The following is a 22,970-nucleotide window of genomic DNA, read 5'->3' on the forward strand; positions in this document are numbered from 1 at the left end:
ATGTGGGGGCAGGGTCAGAGAGGGAGCAATGGCGGCCCTCTTCGCTCGCCCCACTGCTTGCCCCCGCCTGTTTATCTGAGCGGAAATGTGCGAGCCTGCCACCCTGCCCCGGGGCCTGCTTGGTCTGTCTCAAAGCACGTCTCCACTGGTTTATCTGGGCACAAATGCGTGACCTCAGACAGCCAGCCACGCCGGGCCTTCCCACGGCTACCCCGCACCTGGGATCTGTGCCCTCGGCTGCTTCCTTGCTGCCCTTGCTGCCCGGGTCAGGGAATCGTTTTTGCCCGACCCACTCTGCTGCTGGCTTTGCCCCTCTCACCTGTTTAGCTGAGCAGTTTGTCATTTTTGGACTCCATATTGTTTGATTTTCTGTGATTTGGTTGCGTTTATTGTTGTTAAAACTTTGTTGTTTTTAGATTTGGTTGTGGGAGGAAGTGTTTCCACCTATGCCTTCATCTTGGCAGAAGTCCTAATTATTATTTTTTTAAGGCTTTTATTTTGACATATATGCAGGTTTACAGAAAGTTGCCCTAGACCATTCTTCAGCATTTGACAGTTTTCACCAGTTTTTAATTTAAATATTCTTTTCCTTCCTGTATAAGAAACCATTATCTCATGGTTTTTCACCAACCACTCATTGCAGTTTCTCTGTATGATTTTCATTCTCTGTGGACTCCTTGTAGTTATTCTCTGTTTTAGCCTTAATACTTTGTTTTTTATTCTGTAGAACTCTCCTGGGTGATTTTACTCAAACCCATGGCTTCAGTTGCTACCTGTGCTCTGACCCCTAAATGTGCTTCTGCAGCTCAGATCTCTTTCTTCACTCTTAACTGCAGACTACGTATATCTCTCCATTCGGATGTTCCACGGATATCTCATACTCAGTTTATTCAAGTTGAATTTATTGTTTTTGCTTCCCTTTACATACTGCTCATCTTCCTATGTTTTCTAATTTGGTAAATAACCTACAATGCATTTAGCTAGCTACTCAAGTCAGAACCCAGGGGCTAAATCTGGACTCCTTCTTCCTTCAGCCTTTGATCTCTAACTTGTCTGCTCTGTCTCCAGGGTCATGTCTGACCTTCTACTCGCAGGTTCTTCCCCTCTGCACCCCACTTGCTTAATGCTGACTGACTCATTTTATTTTTTAATAGCTTATTCAGGTTTCTAAATTACAAAAATGGCATATGTGTCTTGTAGAAATTGAAACAAAACAGAAATTTATAAAATTTTTAGTCTCCCCTCCCCCCAACTTTCAAGCCATTTCTAGCCTCCAGAAATAACCAGTGTTAATAATATGTTGGTGTATATCCTTCCATATTTTCCTTCTATTCAAACACACACACATTCTTTTCAAAACAGAATGTTACAATACTATTGTTTTACAGCTTAATTTTAAGTTAATAAAACATGTTATTGTAGAGAGCTATCTGAAATTCATGTAGACTATCAATATAACACAATATGTTTAATAATTTCCCATTAATGGATAATGAATAATGCTGCAGTGAACATTCCTATATATATTGTTTACTTTAGGTAGTGTTTTGTTGCATAGATTATTAGAAGTAGGATTATATACATTTTAAATTTTGTTAAATTTGCCAGTGCCCTTCAAAAAGATGGCAACTTTATACTTTCCTACTATTACAGTACCAGAGGCTTTCTCCCTTGTCATGCTAGGTATTTATTAATCCTCTAACAATTTTTAGTTTTTGCCAATTTAATAGGCAAACTATATATAGTATTGCGAGTATTTAAGGATAGAATCTTTTTTATTCTGAAGATGCCCTGTGACCATCTTCAACCTTTTCTCAATATCCTTTCCTATTTGGATTAGGCGACTTCTTGCTCTTGAACAAGGGAGATGCTTGGAAAGATGATTTGTTTCTGGTGTGTGTTTCTGCTGACAGGAGAAGCTCCTAAAGACTCAACAGAGTCTAATGGCCAAGATGGAGAAAGTCACACATTTACAGGACGCGGAAATGAAGAATGCTGCAGAGTGGAAGGTAACAGCAGAAGTGGTTGGCTGTTTCTTGTCTCTGAGGTCCTTTCAGTCTGCAGCTGCTCATGTGATTATGCTGGGATGAGCTTTGTAGGATGCCATCAGTTGCCGTGCCCCTTTGAGCATAAGGTGATAGAACAGGGAGTGCAGACCTGTGAGTTCCATACATTTCATATCCATCTCTACTTTAAGGCAGTGCCCCTGTCGTACTTTTGCCTAAGATTGGAATTGGTTTGTGTCCATGGCATTGTGGGAAGTAAACAGACTTTGTTTTCCGAAATGCTTTTCTGGTTGGGAGGCATGATGTGTGTGCACACATGCATATCTAAAGATTTAACAAAACAGAACAGCAGGTGTTCTGAGGGCTAAACTAAATAGTAGATGTGAATGTTCTTTTTGGTTTAGAAAATCTACAAACAAGAAAGGCATTGCTAGCAATAGTAGAGACTCAGGTGTTACAAAGAATGAATTAATACTATAAAGATAAGTATAAAGATATCAAGTAAGTAAAGGAGTAGTGGAAATTTATGGGGGCTGGGCAGGAGCTTTTCTGGAGGAGGTAATTCAAATAGGACCATGGATTACTGGGGGGTCACGTGCAAGGAGTTTAGGAGTAAGGACTAGGTAGAAACAAAAACTGAGCAAATCTCCTGTGGCTCTAGGACAAGATGAATAACCAGCAGTTGAGAGTCAGTGTCCAGTTTGCAAAGCTGCACCACTTCCTGGAAGACGAAGAGCAACTGTTTCTTCAGAGGCTGAGCGAAGAAGAAAAAGAGACAAAGAAGAAACAAGCTGAGAACACATTAAGGCTCAGTCGGACGATCACTTCCTTAAAGAATCTCATGCTAGAGGTAGAGAAGAAGAGTCAGAGCTCCACCCTGGAGTTGCTTCAGGTGAGACGGGCTGGGGAAAGGTTAGTTAACAGTGCTCACTGAACTCCTGTCTTTAAAGCTGGATGTCTTTCTTAGTGAGTGGAATTAATAGAAGAACTGTTTTCTCTCTGGTGGTGATCGAATTACTACTGTCATTATATAATTAGAGAATCAAAGATTTACTATTCCAAGGAAATTAATGTAAAAAATAGGTATGATTCACTTGGTCTAATAACTTACCTAAGATCTGAAGCATATCTAAGACTCTTCTATTTGTCTTATTTATGTTTGTATAGGGTGGGGCAAAAGTAGGTTTACAGTTATTAGTATGGGAAATAATACAATAGTTAATAAATAATAATACAATAATAAATTCTGTGTTTTGAATGCTCATAACTGTAAACCTACTTTTGCCCCACTCTGTATATACCAGCAAATCAAATACTCGTATAAATGAGCTAAGCATGCCAACTCAAGAAGGTGGGTAAAGACCTACAGAGCAAACACCACAAACTACTATGGAAAAACAATAACGAAAAGAGCAGATAATGATTTTACTATAGCATTGTTTGTAATGGTGGTGATGCTGGGGACAACCTGGATAGTATTTGTAGTTTTATCAAGTTGTGCAGTCCTTTCCATAGTCCAGTTTTAGGGTATTTCCATGAGATCCCTCTTATGTTTGTTTACAGTTCATCTCCATTCTTACCCCCAGCCTCAGACTACCTACTTTCTGACGCCATAGATTTTCCTTTTTTGGCTATATCACACAAATAATCATATGTATTCTTTTGTGTATGTATTTCATCTAGTATAATGTTTTTTGAGGTTCATTCACATTGTAGCATATATTAGTATTGCATTTACATTTCTTGTTTTAATTCTTGAATAGTATTTCATTGCACAATATGCCAAGTTTTGTTTATTTTTTCAGCAGTTGATGGGCATTTGGATGATTTTCACCTTTTGGCTATTATGAATGGTGCTGCTGTGAACTCTGTTCACCATTCTCTGTGTGGACATATGTTTTAATTTCTCTTGGGTAGATAGTAGGAGCAGAATTGCTGGGCTGTATGGTATATTTATATTTAACTTTTCAAGAAGCTGCCAGACTCTTTTTCAAAGTGGCTGAACCACTTTATGTTACCACCACATCCTTACCAACATTTGTTATTATCTGCAATTGAAAGAGAATAGAAGTTTGCAAAAACAGGAGAGAGTTAATGTCATAGTGCTAAAGGAGGAAGAATAAGATTTCAAGGAAAGAATTGATGGACATTGTCAGATATTATGCTGAGGTCACATGAAAAAAAAAAGGACTTCATTGTGTCCGTTCATTGGCTCTGGCAGCATGAGATCATATGTGACAAAAACAAAAGTAACTGACAGAAAAATACCTGCTCACAAAGTCGAGTACCAGATCTCAAGAGGAAGGTACATAACTTACTCATTTCTTTCTTCTCTTAACAGAATCCAAAAGATCTTTTGATCAGGTATGAACTTCTTCTTACTTATGGGGTCTGAGTGGAATAGTAAAAATATACCTTGAGCATAAGGGAAACAAGGCCAGGCTCCATAGGTCAATCTGGGTGCACCCTAAGGGTCTGTGGAGGAGAAATTCTGTTCATTTTTGCAAGGAGGAATAGAAGAGAAGTTGTCTAAGCTTTGGGCTTGGACTCTTCACATGGGATTTGGGGTCTTAGCTGCCCTAGTTGTCTATTAAGAGCTGCCTTCTGTGCTTTCTTTAGGAGTGAGAACCAGGATGTAAACTATTCCGTTGAAGTTCTACAGGTGAAGACTCAGTGCCATGTACCATTGATGAAGGAAATGCTGAAGCGATTCCAAGGTGAGCAGAATTTCTAGGAGTTGGAGCTCCTTACAAGTCTTTCAGTAAGAGAATAAACAGAGAGAAATCTGGAAAGGAATGAGGAAGCAGCATATACAGCTAACAGGAGGGTCAGGAAAAATGGTAACTACTTAGGAATAAATGGATTTATGCTTCATTTGAGAATCATTCATTTAACACATACTGTGTATTATAAGGCGGCAGCTGTACAAAGAGAAAGGACCCATTCCTTCTAACAATTCATAAGCAAATTGGGGACACAGACACATATCACTGTAATATTGTAGGATCCATTGTATTGGTGGTATGAATAAAATATTACAGAAGTACAGAGGAAGACCTCTGATGGGGGGTGAAGTAGGGAAGTTTTCACAGCAGAGTTGATAGCTCTGGGATTTGAGGGGTGACTTGGAGCTTGCCACATGAAAAAGGGAGTGTACCCTTCCAAGCAGAGGCAGCAGCATGAGCTAAAGGTGTGGAGAAAATGGAATGGAGTTTATCCAGTGTGACTAAACCATAAGGTGCATTGTGGGGAAAGGCAGAGGATGAGGCTGAGGCTGAGAAGAAGAGTGTCAGAAAGGCTGATGACAAATTTTGTGGATCTGTAGGGAAGTACCAAGGCATATACATGTTACAAATGTGAAACAGACAAGGAGAACCCTATGATTACTCCAGCCTGTAGCCTTGAGAGTGCTTTCTGGCCATCGTAGGGAAGGTTCACAGAGATGGAGCCAAGTAGACTCCCTGAGTTGAGCAATGGAACTGAGAGTCCAGGGAGAAAAAAAAAGTGAGAGTTTGCAGAATACTGGAGAGGAGAGAGCTATACAGAGAGAGAGCCCTGATGATTTACAGAGGTACCTGCTGAGTTTTCAGCGGAGTACCTATCCACACATGCTTGTGAAGAACTACCTGAGGTTGAGGAAGTTTCCAAAATGATTGTAAGGAACAACTTCTGGTGCTAAGGTAGGAATGATGCCTGTGTCAACCAGCCAGACTGGAGCACTCCTAATTTATGGGGTACCAGATGGAGTACTCAGGAAAATCTTGACTAATTAGTGGGGAATAATTAACCCTACATTGATTAGTGTGTTGGATCCACCTTAAAAATCATGAAAGAAGACCCCAAATGATCAAATTATTCCCTAGTAACTGCATGCCAGGACAAGCTCAAGAAGATTGATTGGAATTTTTTAAAATGAGTATGTACTTAATGTAAATGCACAATGTTTCACATCTAATCTCACCAGGCATGCAAAAAGGTAGGAAAACATGACCCACAGTGAGAATAATCAATCAGAACTAACCTGGAATTGACCAGAATAAACATAGGAGGACATTAATACAGTTATTATAACTCTTCTGTAAATAGGCAAATAGAGACATGGGAGATATTTTAAAAATCCCAGGTCAAACGTCTAGAGATGAAAACTATCATGACTGAGGTGAAGAATTACACTGCTTTGAATTAATAGGTGATTAGAAATTATAGAAGAAAAGATTAATGATCTTGAAAATGGAGCAGGGGAAACTGTAAAATGAAACACAGAAAAATACTTTAAAAATGAAAAGAGCATCAGTGAGCTGTGGGCAACTCCATGCACCATTATATGTGATAGTTAGGGTCCCTGAAGGAGAGAAGTAGGATGGGATGAAACAAAACATATTTGAAGAAATAATGGCCCAAAATTTTTCAGCTCAAAAATTGAAAGCTGTATGTACACAGATGCAATAGTTCAGCAAACCCTAAGTGCAAGAAATATGATGAAAACTACACCAAACCCAGTGATGAAAGAGAACATTTTAAATGCAATAGGATAAAAAGAATATGTTAAAGGGGAACAAAGATAAACATGTCAGTCATCACATTTCTCATTGGAAACAATGTAAGTGAGCAAAATCTTCAAAGAACTGAAAGAAAAACCTAGAATTAAAAGATTACCCGAGACTTCCGCCAAGATGGAGGCATAGGTGGATGTGCCGTGCCTTCTCACACAACCAAGATTAGAGAAAACTAAATATTAGCAACAGAAAACACAGCCAGAACACAGAAAATTGAACTTTTCGGAAGTCCGTTAACAACAAATTCTTCAGCCTGACCGGTAAGGGGTGAAACCAGAGGCTGGTAAAGCAGGGTTGCACAGGAAAACTCGGTCAGACGGGCTCAGGTGCGGAATCCAGGCGCAGGGTTGGACCCAGTGAGCAACCGCGCGAGCAACCAGGCCAGCGACCGACCGCGGGGGAGACAGCCGGGCCGGGGCTGCGTGTTGACTGAGGTCGCGCATTTGTGCGCGGGTGGACAGGCAAGGGAGTGGGCGATTGGACCGGGCCGGCAGGTCCCCACGGCAAGCGGCAGTGGAGGGGGCCGCCATTTCCCTGCTCTGACCCCACCTCCACATACAGCGTCATAACCCAGCGACTCTGAGCGGCCCGGCCCTGGTGAACCACCTAAGGCACTGCTCCTCCACACCCAGCTGTGAGAAGCGGCAGAGGGGGTCGCCATTTCCCCGCTCGGGCCACGCCCCCACATACAGCGTCACAACCCAGCGACCTGGGAATCCAAGGCACCACTTCTTAAAGGGCCCGAACAGACCAAGAATGGCGCAGGAGGATCTCAGAGCCCCAGAAATAAATCTAAGCGATGAAGAAATAGCAAATCTCACAGACGCACAGTTTAAAACATTGGTTATCAAGATCCTCACAGAACTGGTTGATTATACGGACAAATTAGACAAATATATGAAGGCGAAACTAATTGAAATGAATGGAATTGCACAGGACACCAATAGCAATGAAAAGGAAACTGGGACTCAAATCAATGGAGTGGACCAGAAGAAAGCAAATAATGGCCAAACAGAAAAGAGTCAAGAAGCAAGAATTCAAAGAAATGAGGAGAGTCTTAGGAACCTCCAGGACATCTTTAAACGCTCCAACATCCGAATTATAGGGGTACCAAAAGGGGGAAAGGCACAGCCACCAGTGGAAAACTTATTTGAACAAATAATAAAGGAGAATTTCCCCAATCTGGCAAAGGAAATAGACTTCCAGGAAATCCAGGAAGCTCAGAGAGTACCAAAGAAGTTGGACCCAAGAAGGAACACACCAAGGCACATCGTAATTACATTAGCCAAGATAAAAATGAAGGAGAGAATCCTAGAAGCAGCAAGAGCTAAGGGGACAGTCACCTACAAAGGAGTCCCCATCAGACTGTCAGCAGATTTCTCAAAAGAGACCTTACAGGCAAGAAGGGGCTGGAAAGAAGTATTCCAAGTCATGAAATCTAAAGACCTACAACCAAGATTGCTCTATCCAGCAAAACTTTCATTTAAAATGGAAGGACAGATAAGGTGCTTCTCAGATAAGATCAAATTCAAGGAGTTCATCATCACCAAGCCCTTATTATATGAAATGTTAAAGGGACTTATCTAAGAAAAAGAAGTTAAAGAAACATGAACAGTGAAAGGACAACAAACTCACAGTTATTAACAACCACACCTAAAACAAAAGCAAACTAAAAGGACAGCTAGATCAGGAGTGGAAACATAGAAATGAAGATCTCAAGGAGGGTTAGCAACAAGGGAGTGGGAGGAGGAGAAGGGGGGAGAAGGTACAGAAAATAAGTAGCATAGACAGTAGATAGAAAATAGATGGGGGGGCAAGAATAGCATGGGAAATATAGAATCTAAAGGACTTGAGACACATGGTCATAAACTAAAGGGGGGTGATGGTGGGGATGGGGGTAGGGTGGAGGGGAATAAAGGGGGAATAGAACAACTGTAACAGCATAATCAATAAAAAAATTTAAAAAAAAAAAAAGATTACCCGAAATGATAATGATATATCATAAATATATATATAGGGTGTGGCACAGGTAATGCCCCTTTTTATTACAAAATCATAAGCATTTGATTCTGTAGCATAACATCACACTCAAGAAGCACACCATAGGACATTTTAGGTGAAATGTTCAAATTAAAAATATGAATTATTACACCTATATTATTACCCTACCAACTATACTCTGTGTGTGTGTGTGTATGTGTGTGTCAATTATCATTAAAAGTTAATAGTGATGGTTAATTTATGTGTTAACTTGACTGGATCACAGGGTGCCCAGATATTTGGTCAAACATTATTTTGGTTGTTGCTATAAGTATTTTGGATGAGATTAACATTTAAGTTGGGGAACTTGAGTAAGACAGATTGCCCTCCATAATGTTGGTGAGCCTCATCAAATCATCTGAAGGCCTAACTAGAACAAAGGGCTGAAGCATCTTTCCCCACCCCCAAGCAAGAGGGAAGTGCCTTTGAACTTCATCTGCAGCTTTGGCCTTTCCTGCCTAATGGCCTTTTAGCAGGAGCATTGATTTTGCCTGGGTCTTGAGCCTGTTCAACACAGCAGGTTGGATGTTGGAAGTTGCCAGTTACCATATTCATGTGAACCAATACCTTATACATTCATCCCTTGCTATATTGCGGTTCACTTCTTGTGGCTTCACCGTATCACAGTTTTAAAATATATATATATATCTAATTCTGTATCACAGAGTTTTCACTATATCACGGGATTTTGCGGTATATAGGTATTTATATAATATTTACGATTTTAATTATTTTTACCTAAAACATTTAAAACAATATAAAAAATATAAAAATGTTAACTCAAACATATTGAAAGAATATTAAATCAAAATAAAATATAGTATATTTCATCAGCGGATGAATACTGTACTATACACAATGGAAATGCAGTATGCCACTGCTAGTTGTGCAAGTTGGCCAGCCTGAGATTGTACATGGCACACTATTGGCTGATGGAATGGAGGGTGACCAACCACAGCACTGTGTTCTGTATCCTGGGTGCTGATTGTCTCAGTGACCATGGCATTGTTCTGTTTGCTCTCTTACTGTGCCCATATGTTCAGCATCTCTCCTTGTCCACTTCACATCGACATCTGATCACTGTGCATAGTGTTGCTCTGTGGTATTGTGTTTATGTGAAATTTTCGTCAAAGTTTGAATTTATTTCAAGTCTTATGATGCCACCCAAACATTCTACACCTTCTAAGGCATGAACCCAAGCGCCAGAGGAATATGCTTACCATCAAAGAAAAGGTGGAACTTCTCGACATGTTAAAGGAAGGCAAAAGCTATGTGGCTGTTGGCCACCATTATGGAATCAACGAATCTTCTGTTCACTGCATAAAGAAAGATGAGAAGAATATTAGGTCTACGGCAACAATGACTTTTAACAAGACTGCAAAGAGGGTGGTCACTTGCCACACTAAGGCCATTGTGAGGATGGGGTCTGCATTGGCTCTGTGGATAAATGACTGCAGGAAAAATAATATCTCACTGGATATCAACACTATCCAGACGAAGGCCAAGAAACTTTATGATAGTTTTGTGGAAAGCACAGACGTTCACGACAGTGATGAGGATGAAGACGAGGACAACGACACAGGAGCAGGACCATCTAGTGCTTCTCCTACCAGACCAACCCCATTCAGTGCCAGGAAGGGCTGGTTTGACAAATTTCAGAGACGCTTTGGACTGAAGAGCGTTTCTCTGCATGGAGAAACTGCCTCTGTGGATAAAAAGCAGTGTCAGCAACTCCTCATAACTATGTTCATCACTAGGGCGAAGAGATCAGTTGCACCTATCCCTTTAGCGGAAATAGAAGTTATGGCCCAGGGCGAAGACACTGTACCACCTGATGAAGCACCCAATGAAGTGGTGCCTTCAGAAAAGCTATAATGCTCTTGGTTGTGCAGTACATTCATCTCATTGTCATCGCCTTCATCGCCATTAGTACTTCACAGCTACATAATTCATGATCTTCATCATTCAAGTTTTAGTATACTTCACTGGCGAATACCCATGTAGAATTTTATGTTTTTAAAATTACATAGGTTTAAGAGTATAGAAAGTGTTTAAGAGCATATGAAGTGTTTATAAGAGTGTGGGAAAGGTTAATAAGAAAGTGGGAAACGTTTATAAAGCTTTAAAATGTATATAAATAATAAATACAATGCCACTACTTCATGGATTTTCACCTATCGTAGGGGTCTCTGGAAGGTAACTCCTGCGATAGGTGAGGGATCACTATAATCTCTTTCTGAATACACACATATCCTGTTTGTTGTTTCTCCTGGGAATGATGAATGATGCAGTAATTGAATATTTAAACAGAAAAAAAATTGTGGAGTTTGTAACATATTGCAAGTAAAATACACAACAATAACATGAATGTTAGAAGGGGAGAATGGAAATATATTATTATACAATTATTATATCACTTGAAGTGATGGTATATCACTTGAAGCTAGATTCTGATAAGCCTCACAGCAAACACTAAAGTAAAACAGTTAAAGGTGATAAAGTGGAATCATAAATAATATTTGATAAATAAAAAGGAAGGCTGAAAAAGGAACAAGTAAGACAAATAGAAAGCCTATTGGAGGTTTTCTAATTGGACCTAATCAAACTATACTATAAGGCCACAGTAATCAAAACAGCCTGCCATTTGGTACTGGCAGGAAAACAGACATATAGATCAGTGGAATAGAATGGAGAGCCCACAAATAAACCCATGATTATATGGGTAATTAAAATTTCACAGAGGAGGCAAGACTATTCAGCGAGGTAGAAATAGTCTATTTGATAAATGGTGTTGGGAAAATTGGACAGATACATGGAAAAAAAAGAAATTAGAGCTCTGGCCAAAATAGAGGCATAGGTAGAAATGCTTTGCTTCCTTGCACAACCAAAAAAAGGATAACAACCAATTTAAAAACAATAAACAACCAGAAGTACCAGAAAATGAAACTGCATGGAACTCTGACATCCAAGGAGTTAAACATTTACCTGGACCAATGTGCTGAGACAAAGAAATATGGCCCAAATGAAATAACAGATCAAAGGTCCAGAAACAGAACTAAACAGAACTAAACAATGAAGCAATAGCTAACCTATCAATACAGAGTTCAAAACACTGGTAATCAGGATGCTCACAGAAGTGATTGAACTTGGTCACAAAGTGAAGGAAGAAATGAAGGTTACCCAAAGTGAAATAAAGCAAAATATACAGGAGCCTACAGTGAAGGGAAGGAAACTGGGACTCAAATCAATTATTTGGAACAAAAAGAAGAAATAAACATCCAACTGGAACAGAATGAAGAAACAAGAATTCAAAGAGAGAAGAGGCTTAGGAACTTATGAGACAACTTTAAGTGCTTTAACATCCAAATCCTAGGGGTGCCAGAAAGAGAAGAACAAGAGCGAGAAGTTGAAAATTTATTTAAACAAATAATGAAGGAAAACTTCCCCAGTCTGGCAAAGGAAATAGACTTTCAGGAAGCACAGAGTCCCAAAGAAATTGGACCCAAGGAGGAATACACTAAGGTACATAATTATTAATTTACCCAAGAGTGAAGATAGAGACTCTTAAAAACAGCAAGAGGAAAGGAGACAGTTACCTATAAAGGTGTGTTATAAGACTATCAGCTGATTTCTCAAAAGAAACCTTACAGGCGAGAAGGGGCTGGAAAGAAATATTTGAAGTCATGAAAGTCAAGGACCTACATCCGAGATTACTCTATCCAGCAAAGATATCATTTAGAATAGAAGGGCAGATAAAGTGCTTCTCAGATAAGGTCAAGTTAAAGGAGTTCATCATTACCAAGGCCTTATTATATGAAATGTTAAAGGGACTTATCTAAGAAATAAAAGATCAAAACTGTGAATAGTAAAATGACAATAAACTCACAACTATCAATAACAGCCTAAAAACAAAAACTAAGCAAACACCTGCAACAGGAACAGAATCAGAGAAGTGGACATCACATGGAGGGTTTTCAATGGAAAAAGGGAAAGGAAGAATCGGGGGTGGGGAAGGTACAGGGAATAAGAAGCATAATTGGTAGGCATAAAATAGATAGGGATAGGTTAAAAATGGTATAGGAAACAGAGATGTCAAAGAACTTATATGTACAACCCATGGAAATGAACTAACGCTGGGGGAAAATGCTAGAGGGTTGGGAAGTGCAGGGCAGAGCAGGGATAAAGGGGAGAAAAAAATTGGGAAAACTGTAATAGCATAAACAATAAAATAGAAACTAGACCACCTTCTTATACCAAATACAAGAATAAATTCAAAGTGGATTAAAGACTTTAATGTATTTTTGTGGTTTTGAAACCACGAAAATCCTATAAGAGACTTCCGCCAAGATGGAGGCATAGGTGGATAAGCCGTGCCTTCTCACACAACCAAGTTTAGAGACAACTAAATATTAGTAACAGAAAACATAGCCAGAACACAGAAAATTGAACTTTTCGGAAGTCTGTTAACAACAAATTCTTCAGCCTGACCAGTAAGGGGTGAAACCAGCAGCTGGTGGAGCGGGGTTGTACAGGAAAACTCGAACAGACGACTCAGGCGCGAGGAACCCAGGCACAGGGTTGGACCCAGTGAGCGACCGAGCAAGCGATCAAGCGAGCAACCGTGGGGAAACAGTGAGAGAGCAGGGATGTGGGTTGACTGTGGTCGCGCATTGGTGCGCGGATAGACAAGCGAGGGAGTAGGCATTTGGACCGGGAGCCAGCCGGTCCCTGCGGCCAGAGGCAGGGAGGGCGCTGCCATTTCCCTGCTCTGACCCCACCTCCACATACAGCGTCATAACCCAGCAACTCTGAGTGGCCCGGCCCAGGTGAACCACCTAAGCCTCTGTTCCTCACCCAGCGGCACGAAACAGCAGAGGGGGCTGCCATTTCCTTGCTCTGACCACGCCCCCACATACAGCGTCACAACCCAGCGACCTGGGACTCCAAGCCTCCGCTTCTCACACTTAAAGGGCACAAACAGACCAAAAATGGCTCAAGAAGATCTCAAAGCCCCAGAGCCTATAAATCTAAGTGATGAAGAAATAGCAAAACTCTCAGGCGCACAGTTTAAAACACTGGTGATCAGGATCCTCACAGAACTGGTTGATTATAGCCACAAATTAGACAAATATATGAAGGTGAAACTAATTAAAATGAATGGAATTGCACAGGAAGCCAATAGCAATGAAAAGGAAACTGGGACTCAAATCAATGGAGTGGACCAGAAGAAAGCAAATAATGGCCAAACAGAAAAGAGTCAAGAAGCAAGAATTCAAAGAAATGAGGAGAGTCTTAGGAACCTCCAGGACATCTTTAAACGCTCCAACATCCGAATTATAGGGGTACCAGAAGGGGGAAAGGCACAGCCACCAGTGGAAAACTTATTTGAACAAATAGTAAAGGAGAATTTCCCCAATCTGGCAAAGGAAATAGACTTCCAGGAAATTCAGGAAGCTCAGAGAGTCCCAAAGAAGTTGGACCCAAGAAGGAACACACCAAGGCACATCATCATTACATTAGCCAAGATTAAAATGAAGGAGAGAATCCTAGAAGCAGCAAGAGATAAGGGGACAGTCACCTACAAAGGAGTCCCCATCAGACTGTCAGCAGATTTCTCAAAAGAGACCTTACAGGCAAGAAGGGGCTGGAAAGAAGTATTCCAAGTCATGAAATCCAAAGACCTACAACCAAGATTGCTCTATTCAGCAAAACTTTCATTTAAAATGGAAGGACAGATAAGGTGCTTCTCAGATAAGATCAAATTCAAGGAGTTCATCATCACCAAGCCCTTATTATATGAAATGTTAAAGGGACTTATCTAAGAAAAAAGAAGTTAAAGAAACATGAACAGTGAAAGGACAACAAACTCACAGTTATTAACAACCACACCTAAAACAAAAGCAAACTAAAAGGACAGCTAGATCAGGAGTGGAAACATAGAAATGAAGATCTCAAGGAGGGTTAGCAACAGGGGAGTGGGAGGAGGAGAAGGGGGGAGAAGGTACAGAAAATAAGTAGCATAGACAGTAGATAGAAAATAGATGGGGGGCAAAAATAGCATGGGAAATATAGAATCTAAAGAACTTGAGACACATGGACATAAACTAAAGGGAGGGTAATGGTGGGGACGGGGGGTAGGGTGAAGGGGAATGAAGAGGGGGGAATAGAACAACTGTAACAGCATAATCAACAAAAAAAATCGAGGCTCAAAAAAAAAGGAAGAAAATCCTATGAGAAAACATAGTAAAATGTCTGGCATTTCTCTTATCAACATTATTTTTTCTGATATATCTCCTCAGGCAAGAAAAACAAAAGAAAAAGTGAACAAATAGGACTACATCAAACTAAAAAGTTTTTGTACAACAAAGGAAACCATCAATAAAATAGACAACCTACTGAATAAGAGAAATATTTGCCAATGATTCATCCAATAAGGAGTTAATACCCAAAATTTATAAGGAACTCATACAACTCAACACATATAACCCAAACAATCCACTTAAAAAATGGGCAGAGGACTTGAATAGACACTCCTTCAAAGAGCACATGCAGATAGCCAATGGACATGAAAAGATGCTCAGTGTCACTAGTTGTTAGAGAAATTCCCATTAAAACCACTGTGAGGTATCATCTACATCTGTCAGAATGGTTATCAATAAATCCACAAACAGCAAGTGTTGGTGAGGATGTGGAGAAAAGGGAACCCTCATGCACTGTTGGTGGGAATGCAAATAGGTGCTTTGGAGAACTGGAGGGTCCTCAAAAAATTAAAAATGGAAATATCTTAGGACCCAGCGATTCCACTTCTGGGTATATATATCCAAAGAAACCCAAAGCACAAAGTTGAAAGAACACATGCACCCCTCTGTTCATTGCAGCATTATTTACAATAGCCAAGATTTGGAACCAAATAAAGTGCCCATCAATAGATGAGTGGATAAAAAAATAGTGGTACATACATGAATGGAACATCACTAGGCCAGAAAAAGAATGGAACCTTACTATTTGCAATAGCATGAATGGACCTGGAGGATATTATGCTAGGAGAAACATATCAGTCAGAGAAAGACAAATACCATTAGATTGCACTTATATGTGGAATCTAAAGAACAAAAGAAATGAACAAAGTTGAAATACACTCATAGACACAGAAAACAGAGTGCCAGAGGGGAGGGTTTTTGGGACTGAGTGAAAGGGGATTAAGAACTACGAATTGATAGTTACAAAATAGTCATGGGGATATAAAATACAACATGGGGAATATAGTTGATAATATTATAAGTTTAAATATGGTGCCAGGTGGGTGCTGGAATATCAAGGAACACTGTAGAGTACATGATTACTTAACCATTATGCTGTATACCTGAAACTAATATAAAGTAATAGTGAATGTCAACTGTAATTGAAATATAAAATTAAAAAGGGAAACATGATAATTATTATTAATGATATTAAATATAAGTCATCTGCCTTGGCCAGGTGGCTCAGTTGGTTGGAACATTATCTTATACACCAGAAATGTTGCGGGTTTGATTCCTGGTCAGGGGATGTACCCGGGTGCAGGTTTGAACCCCAGTAAGGGCATGTATGGGAGGTAATTGGGAGGTGATCAATCAGTGTTTCTCACATTGGTGTTTCTTGCTTCCTCCACCCCCAAATCAATAAACATATCCTTGGGTGAGGATTAAAAAGTGTGTGTGTATAAATATATATAACTTGTCTGAATATCCTAATTAAAAGATGAGATTAATTGATTGGATAAACAAAGAAAGATTCAACTATATTTTGCAAGAAATGCCCTAAATATAAAGACCCATATATGTTTAAAGTAAAACAGTGGAAAAAAGTATACCATGCTAACTTTAGTCAAAAGAAATCTGGAGTGGTTATATTAATATCAAAGATTTCAGGGCAAAGAACATTATCAGAGATAAAAAGGTTATTTTTAATGATAGTGGGGTTAATTCATCAGGAGGACATAGAGTTCTAAATATTGATACACCTAGTTATAGCTTCAAAATACATTAAGCAAAGATTTAATAGAGCTGCAAGGAGGAATAGACTAATCAACAATTATAGCTGGACTTTTAATACCTTTTTTCAATAATTTTTAAACAAATAGAAAATTAGCAAGGATATAGTAGGCTTGAAGACCCCTAGTAACCAGCTTTACCTCACTGATATGTATATACATAGAACACCAGAATACAGATTTTAAAAAAGTATCAATGGACCCCTAGCTGGGTGGTTCAGTTGGCTGGAGCATTAATCCCATATACAAATGGTTGCAGGTTTGATTCCTGGGCCAGGCACATACCTAAGTTGTGGGTTCAGTCCCCTGTTGGGGTGTGCATAGGAAACAACCGATGGATGTTTCTCTCTCTCTCTCTTCCCTCCCCCTCTCCCTCCCCCTCCCCCTTTTCTTCTCTTTCTCTCCCTCCCACCCTTTCTCCCTCTTTAAAATCAATAAACATATTCTTGGGTGAGGACTTGAAAAAAAAAAGTATACCTGGAACTTTTTTACTAGATAGAACAAGGTAGACCATAAAACAAACCTCATTAAATTCAAAAGAATTTCAGTTATACACTGTATGTTTTTTTATCCTAATGCATTTAAGTTAGATATTAGTAACAAAAATACCCTTGGAAAATTCCCAAATGTTAGGAAACTAAATAACATACTTCTCAATAACCCTAGAATTTAAGGAGAAATTTATAGCACTAACCTATATTAGAAAAGAAAGGTCTCAAATCAGTGACCAGTTTCCACCTTAAGACACTGGAAAAAGAAGATAAAGTAAGTAATCAAAGGAATGGAACACAGAAAAACAGTAGAAAAATTAATGAAACCAAAAGCTGCTTTTAGGAGAAGATTGATTTTCTTAATAAACCTTTAACCAGAATGACCAGAAAAAACAAGTCACCTATTATTAATATCAACAATGAGAGAGGCTATACCTGAAACCTATACAATTTTTTTAAACAATATCACCCAATAAAGTCAATAAGTGAAGAATAAGAGAATATTACTGCAAACTCTACAGATATTAATAGGATAAGTAAATTTTATGAGCAACTTTGTGATGATAAATTTGACAATGTACAATAGGTAAAGTGTACAAAATCCTTAAAAGACACAAATGACTGAAGTTTACTCAAGAATAAATAGATAACTGGAATAACTTAAATTTCTATTAAAGATATTGGTGTGTAATTACAGTGGGGGTGGAGGATTGAGAGTGGGAGGTGGAGGATTGTTAGGGTAGGGGACAGTACTGGGGGCAAATGGGGACAACTGTAGTTGAACAACAATAAAAAATAATAAAACCCTTCCCAAATGGCCTCACTGGTGAATTTACTAAACATGTAAGAAATATCTATTCTTCAATAACTCACAAAAAAATTGAGGAGAGAGCATTTCCTAATTCATTCTATGAGTACTGCATTACCAAAATCAAAGACATTACAAGAGAACTGTATATAGATCAGTGTTTCTCATGAACATAGAATAGTTCTAAAATTTAACAAATTGAATCCAACAACATATTAAAAGAATAATACATCACAACCAAATGGGATTTAGCCCAGAAAAGCAGGGTTGGTTTAACATCGACAAAACAAGTGTAATTTACCACTTAGCAAAGTAAAAAAAAGAAAGCTGGTCAATTCAGTAGATGCAGAAAAAGCTTGTGTCAAAACCTAACATATGACTTCTGGCCAAGATGGAGTCGTAGGTAGTCACGCTGTGCCTCCTTGCACAACCAAAATAAGGACAACAACAATTTAGAAACAAAAAACAACCAGAACTGACAGAAGATTGAACTGTATGGAAGTCTGACAACCAAGGAGTTAAAGAAGACATATTCATTCAGACCAGTAAGTAGGAGGGCAGAGTACGGCAGCTGGGTGGAGAGGGGTCTCGGCAAAGCAGTGGCTGGTGAACCCTGGGCTTGCAAGGTAGTAGCTGGCAGGCCCAGTGAGATGGAGGATTTTGGAGGGGCGCAGTGCACAAGGTGGACCTGGTGGTCCCATATTTGCACACAGATAAACCTGGTGGAACTGGGGAGCAAGACAGACCACACAACCCACGCTCCCAGCAGGAGGAAATAAAACCTCATACCACCAACTGAAAACACTTGTGAGAAACTCCCAGCATCACAGGAGTTTGTTGGAGAGACCCACAGGGTCCTAGAACGTACACAAAACCACCCACACAGGAGTCAGCACCAGAAGGGCCCAATTTGCTTGTGGGTAGTGGGGGAAGTGACTGAAATCTGACAGAGTGAAGCTAGTGCCATTGTTTCCTCTTGGACCCCTCCCCCACATATGGTGTCACAAAACAGACATGGGTTACCCTGCCCCGGTAAACACCTAAGACTCAGCCCCTTATTATACGTAGCAGGTGCGCCAAGACAAAAAAAAAAAAAAATGGCCCAAAGGAAAGAACAAATCAAAGCTCCAGAAAAAATATAACTAAGTGACAAAGAGCCAGCCTATCAGATGCACAGTTCAAAACACTGGTAATCAGGATGCTCACAGAATTGGTCGAATTTGGTCACAAATTAGATGAAAAAATGAAGATTTTTAGCATATTTCACTATGCTAAGTGAAATAAAGGACAATGTACAGGGAACCAATAGTGATGGGAAGGAAACTGGGACTCAAATCAGTGGAGTGGACCAGAAGGAAGAAAAAAACATTCAATCAAAAAATAATGAAGGAACAAGAATTAAAAAAAAAATGAGGAGAGGCTTAGGAACCTCCAGGACATCTTCCCACATCTGAATTATAGGGGTATCAGAAGGGGAAGAGGAACAGCCATGGGTGGAACACTTATTTGGACAAATAATAAAGGAGAATTTCCCCAATCTGGCAAAGGAAATAGACTTCCAGGAAGTCCAGGAAGCTCAGAGAGTCCCAAAGAAGTTGGACTCAAGGAGGAATACACCAAGGCACATCATCATTACATTAGCCAAGATTAAAATGAAGGAGAGAATCCTAGAAGCAGCAAGAGATAAGGAGACAGTTACCTACAAAGGAGTTCCCATCAGACTGTCAGCTGATTTCTCAAAAGAGATCTTACAGGCAAGAAGGGGCTGGAAAGAAGTATTCCAAGTCATGAAAAACAAGGACCTACATCCAAGATTACTCTATCCAGCAAAGCTTTCATTTAGAATGGAAGGGCAGATAAAGTGCTTCCCAGATAAGGTCAAGTTAAAGGAGTTTATCATCACCAGACCCTTATTATATGAAATGTTAAAGGGATTTATCTAAGAAAAAGAAGATAAAAAGCATGTACAGTAAAATGACAGCAAACTCACAATTATTAACAACCACACCTAAAAAAACAAAAGCAAACTAAGCAAACCACTAGAACAGAAATAGAACCACAGAAATGGAGATCATATGGAGGGTTAGCAACAGGGGAGTGGGAGGAGGAGAGAGGGGGGAAGAGGTAACAGAGAATAAGAAGCATAGATGATAGGTAGGAAATAGACAGGGGAAGGGTAAGAATAGTATGGGAAATGGAGAAGCTAAAGAACTTATGACCCATGGACATGAACTATAGTGGGGGAATGTGGGTGAGAGGGGGTATGCAGGGTGGAGGGGAGTGAAGGGGAGAAGATGGGACAACTGTAATAGTATAATCAATAAAATATGTTAAAAAAAGCACAAAACCTAATATCCATTCCTGATTTAAAAAAGAGAAGACAAACTAGAGCAGCATGGAGAGTTGGAAGGAAGAGAATTTGGAGGTAGGGAGGATGTTATAGACAGTTAAAGTAAAAGATGCTGAAGAACGTCTGGGTAAAGACTGTCGCAGTTGGAATGGAGAGGAGAAAAGAACCTGACTGATATTTTAGAGGTAGATTTGATAGGACTTAGTGAATTAATTAGTCATTGAGGGTCAGAAGGAAAGAGCAGTCGAATAATCTCAAGATTTCAAATGTGTTTGGGTGGAGGTAATACTCTTATACCTCAGAGAACATAGAAGACAGTGGTGTCTGCATTTGTGGGGTGCCAAGTCCAAAGTATATGGGAAGGAACTTAGGATAAAGAGTTCTGTTTTGAGTTATTTGTTGGGGGCCTGTGGAGATGGCAAGTGAACAACTGGAATAAGTGAAGAGAAACCTAGTTAACGACATCCATGTGTACCTATACAATGATTCAGCTAGTCAGCAGCCTTGATCTAGTTCTGATTCAATAAGTCAGAATTTATTAATGTTTCTCCAAAGTTTATGCTGATCATGAAGAGTGAGGGCCATGAACTAATGAGCTCCCCATTTTCTAGGTGTTAGTCTTTTGGAGCCAAAGGAAAATGAGAATTTTAGGTTGCTCACTATGGCCATTCTATGGCCCACTAGACCCACCTGATGAATAGTTGAGAGGCAACGAGGATGCTCATCCCTGACTGTACTCGTTAGGAGGAGAAGGATGGGACCAAAATTGGAAAAGATGGGTATTTTTGGAGGAGGGCTGGTGGTAAGCTCTTGTGTTACTTATCTCAGCTCTCGTTTTCTCTCCAGTGGCTATCAGTGTAGCTGAAGACACAGCTCACCCCAAACTTGTCTTCTCCCAGGAAGGGAGGTACATGCAAAATGGAACACCAGCCAGTTCTTGGCCGGTATTTTCTTCAGCATGGAACTACTTTACCACACGGAGGAATCCTCAGCAGACCACGCATTCTGTGAAGAGATTTCAACACTTACCAAGTGTTTTGGGAAAAAACATTTTTACTTCAGGGAAATATTACTGGGAAGTTGAGAACCAAAGTGGCCTGGTGATTGCTGTGGGAGTGTGTCGGGAGGACGTCCTGGAGATTGTTAATCATTCAGAAATATCCCCTGATGTGGGCATCTTGGCTATTTGTTGGAGCTCCACCTGCTATTGGCCCCTAACAGGTAACCCTGTAGTTTCCACCAGTGTAGAGCCAGCTCTTCAGCGAGTGGGAGTTTTCCTAGATTATGAGGCTGGGGATGTCTCATTCTACAATGCTGTGGATGGAGTGCACATACACACGTTTTCTTGTTCTTTTGTCTCACATCTCCGGCCATTTTTTTGGTTGAGCCCATTAGCATCTTTAATCCTCCCACCAGTGACTGGTGGGAAATGAGGCTGTTCTTTCCTTACCCAAGAATCTCGGCCTATATCCCAGCCCAGGGTCACCCATCCTCTTCTTTCACTGTATACATCCTGATCCTTTGTAGTACATGAGAAATACTCATTCAGACTCCAGTTTCATGTTTTGTTCAACTCCCTGTATATTCTGTGCATGGACAGAAAGGGCAGACCCTGTTGTTGCCTTTCTAGTAGCCATTTGCCCCACTTCTCTGCTTTTTTTCCCTTGTTCTTTCTAATTGAACCATTTGGTATGTGCTCTCTGCATGTGTCAGGAGAAGCAGTTCCATGTGAGATAATTATGGCCAATGAGATAGGATGGGGAATTTTCCAAGGTGGGGAAACTTTCTGGGAAATGTTTTTGTAGCTTCTAAAAAGCGGCATTTGGGAACACGGCCCCCTTTCTGATGTTAGCAGCTGTGCAGAAATTGAGGAAGGTACAGTAACATTGGGAAGGAAGAAGAAACACGGTGTTCGTTGGCATCGTTTCTTGTTATATGAGATTATTGCTCCCTTTTCGTATAAGGCCATTTTAGTTGCATTTTGGTTAGTTGCAGTCTGAACTATCCTAACTGGTGCTGTAGGCACATAGTGTGGACATCCCACAGTTCAGGCTTATGTCACTTTTTCTGAAACCTGACAAATTTATAGAATCCAGATTCAATTCAGTTGAGTAATTCCTCTTTCCAGTTAGTACTAATACCCCTCACTTTTCTGGACCAGAAAGCTGAGGCAGTCTTCCCTTACTCTGCCCAGATTCTTCCTCTTCTTCACTCGACCAGGTCTCAGCCTTCACGTGTTCATTATCCATCCATTTGTCAAAATTATATGTTGTATGTACAAGTTCATTAATATATTGAAAATGTTCAAAAACACTTAAGTATTTACACTGTGCTAGCCTGCTTACAAAATGCTTTTATATGAATCTTGTAAGAGCTCTCGGTGAGATGGAAATTAAAATCCTATTTTTACGAGTGAGAAAACAAACTTTTGGAGTAACTCACTCATTATTGCTTAACTGGCAAATGGGAGTGTTGGGGTTAAATTCTACATGTTTTTCTACTTTATTTTGGGGGGGATTTGAGTAAATATCTCAAATCAACTTTTATTTGTAAGCATTTATTGAGTGCAGATTGTGGATCAGTATCATCTTTGTTTATTTTAAGTTTTTTTCCTGTATACATGTTTTTTTCACTTTACCTTTCTACTCTCAATTGTACATACTCAGAGGATTGTGAATATTACATTA

General features: G+C 39.8%; 1 protein-coding gene across 1 annotated transcript in view; it reads left to right on the forward strand.

Annotated features, from left to right (window-relative positions):
- The window catches only part of TRIM4 (tripartite motif containing 4), a 32,374-nt gene extending 9,535 nt beyond the window's left edge, over positions 1-22,839 (forward strand). Inside the window, exons 2-6 of the mRNA XM_037134918.2 lie at positions 1,914-2,009; positions 2,668-2,898; positions 4,348-4,370; positions 4,626-4,723; positions 21,130-22,839. Of these exons, the coding sequence (XP_036990813.2) occupies positions 1,914-2,009; positions 2,668-2,898; positions 4,348-4,370; positions 4,626-4,723; positions 21,130-21,716 (1,035 nt within the window). The 3' untranslated portion in view covers positions 21,717-22,839. The remainder of the gene's footprint in view (positions 1-1,913; positions 2,010-2,667; positions 2,899-4,347; positions 4,371-4,625; positions 4,724-21,129) is intronic.
- The last annotated feature ends 131 nt before the right edge of the window (positions 22,840-22,970 follow it).

Source organism: Artibeus jamaicensis, unplaced genomic scaffold (assembly GCF_021234435.1).
Source record: "Artibeus jamaicensis isolate MK-2021 breed Jamaican fruit bat unplaced genomic scaffold, CSHL_Jam_final contig_956, whole genome shotgun sequence".
Classification (NCBI taxonomy): Eukaryota; Metazoa; Chordata; class Mammalia; order Chiroptera; family Phyllostomidae; genus Artibeus; species Artibeus jamaicensis.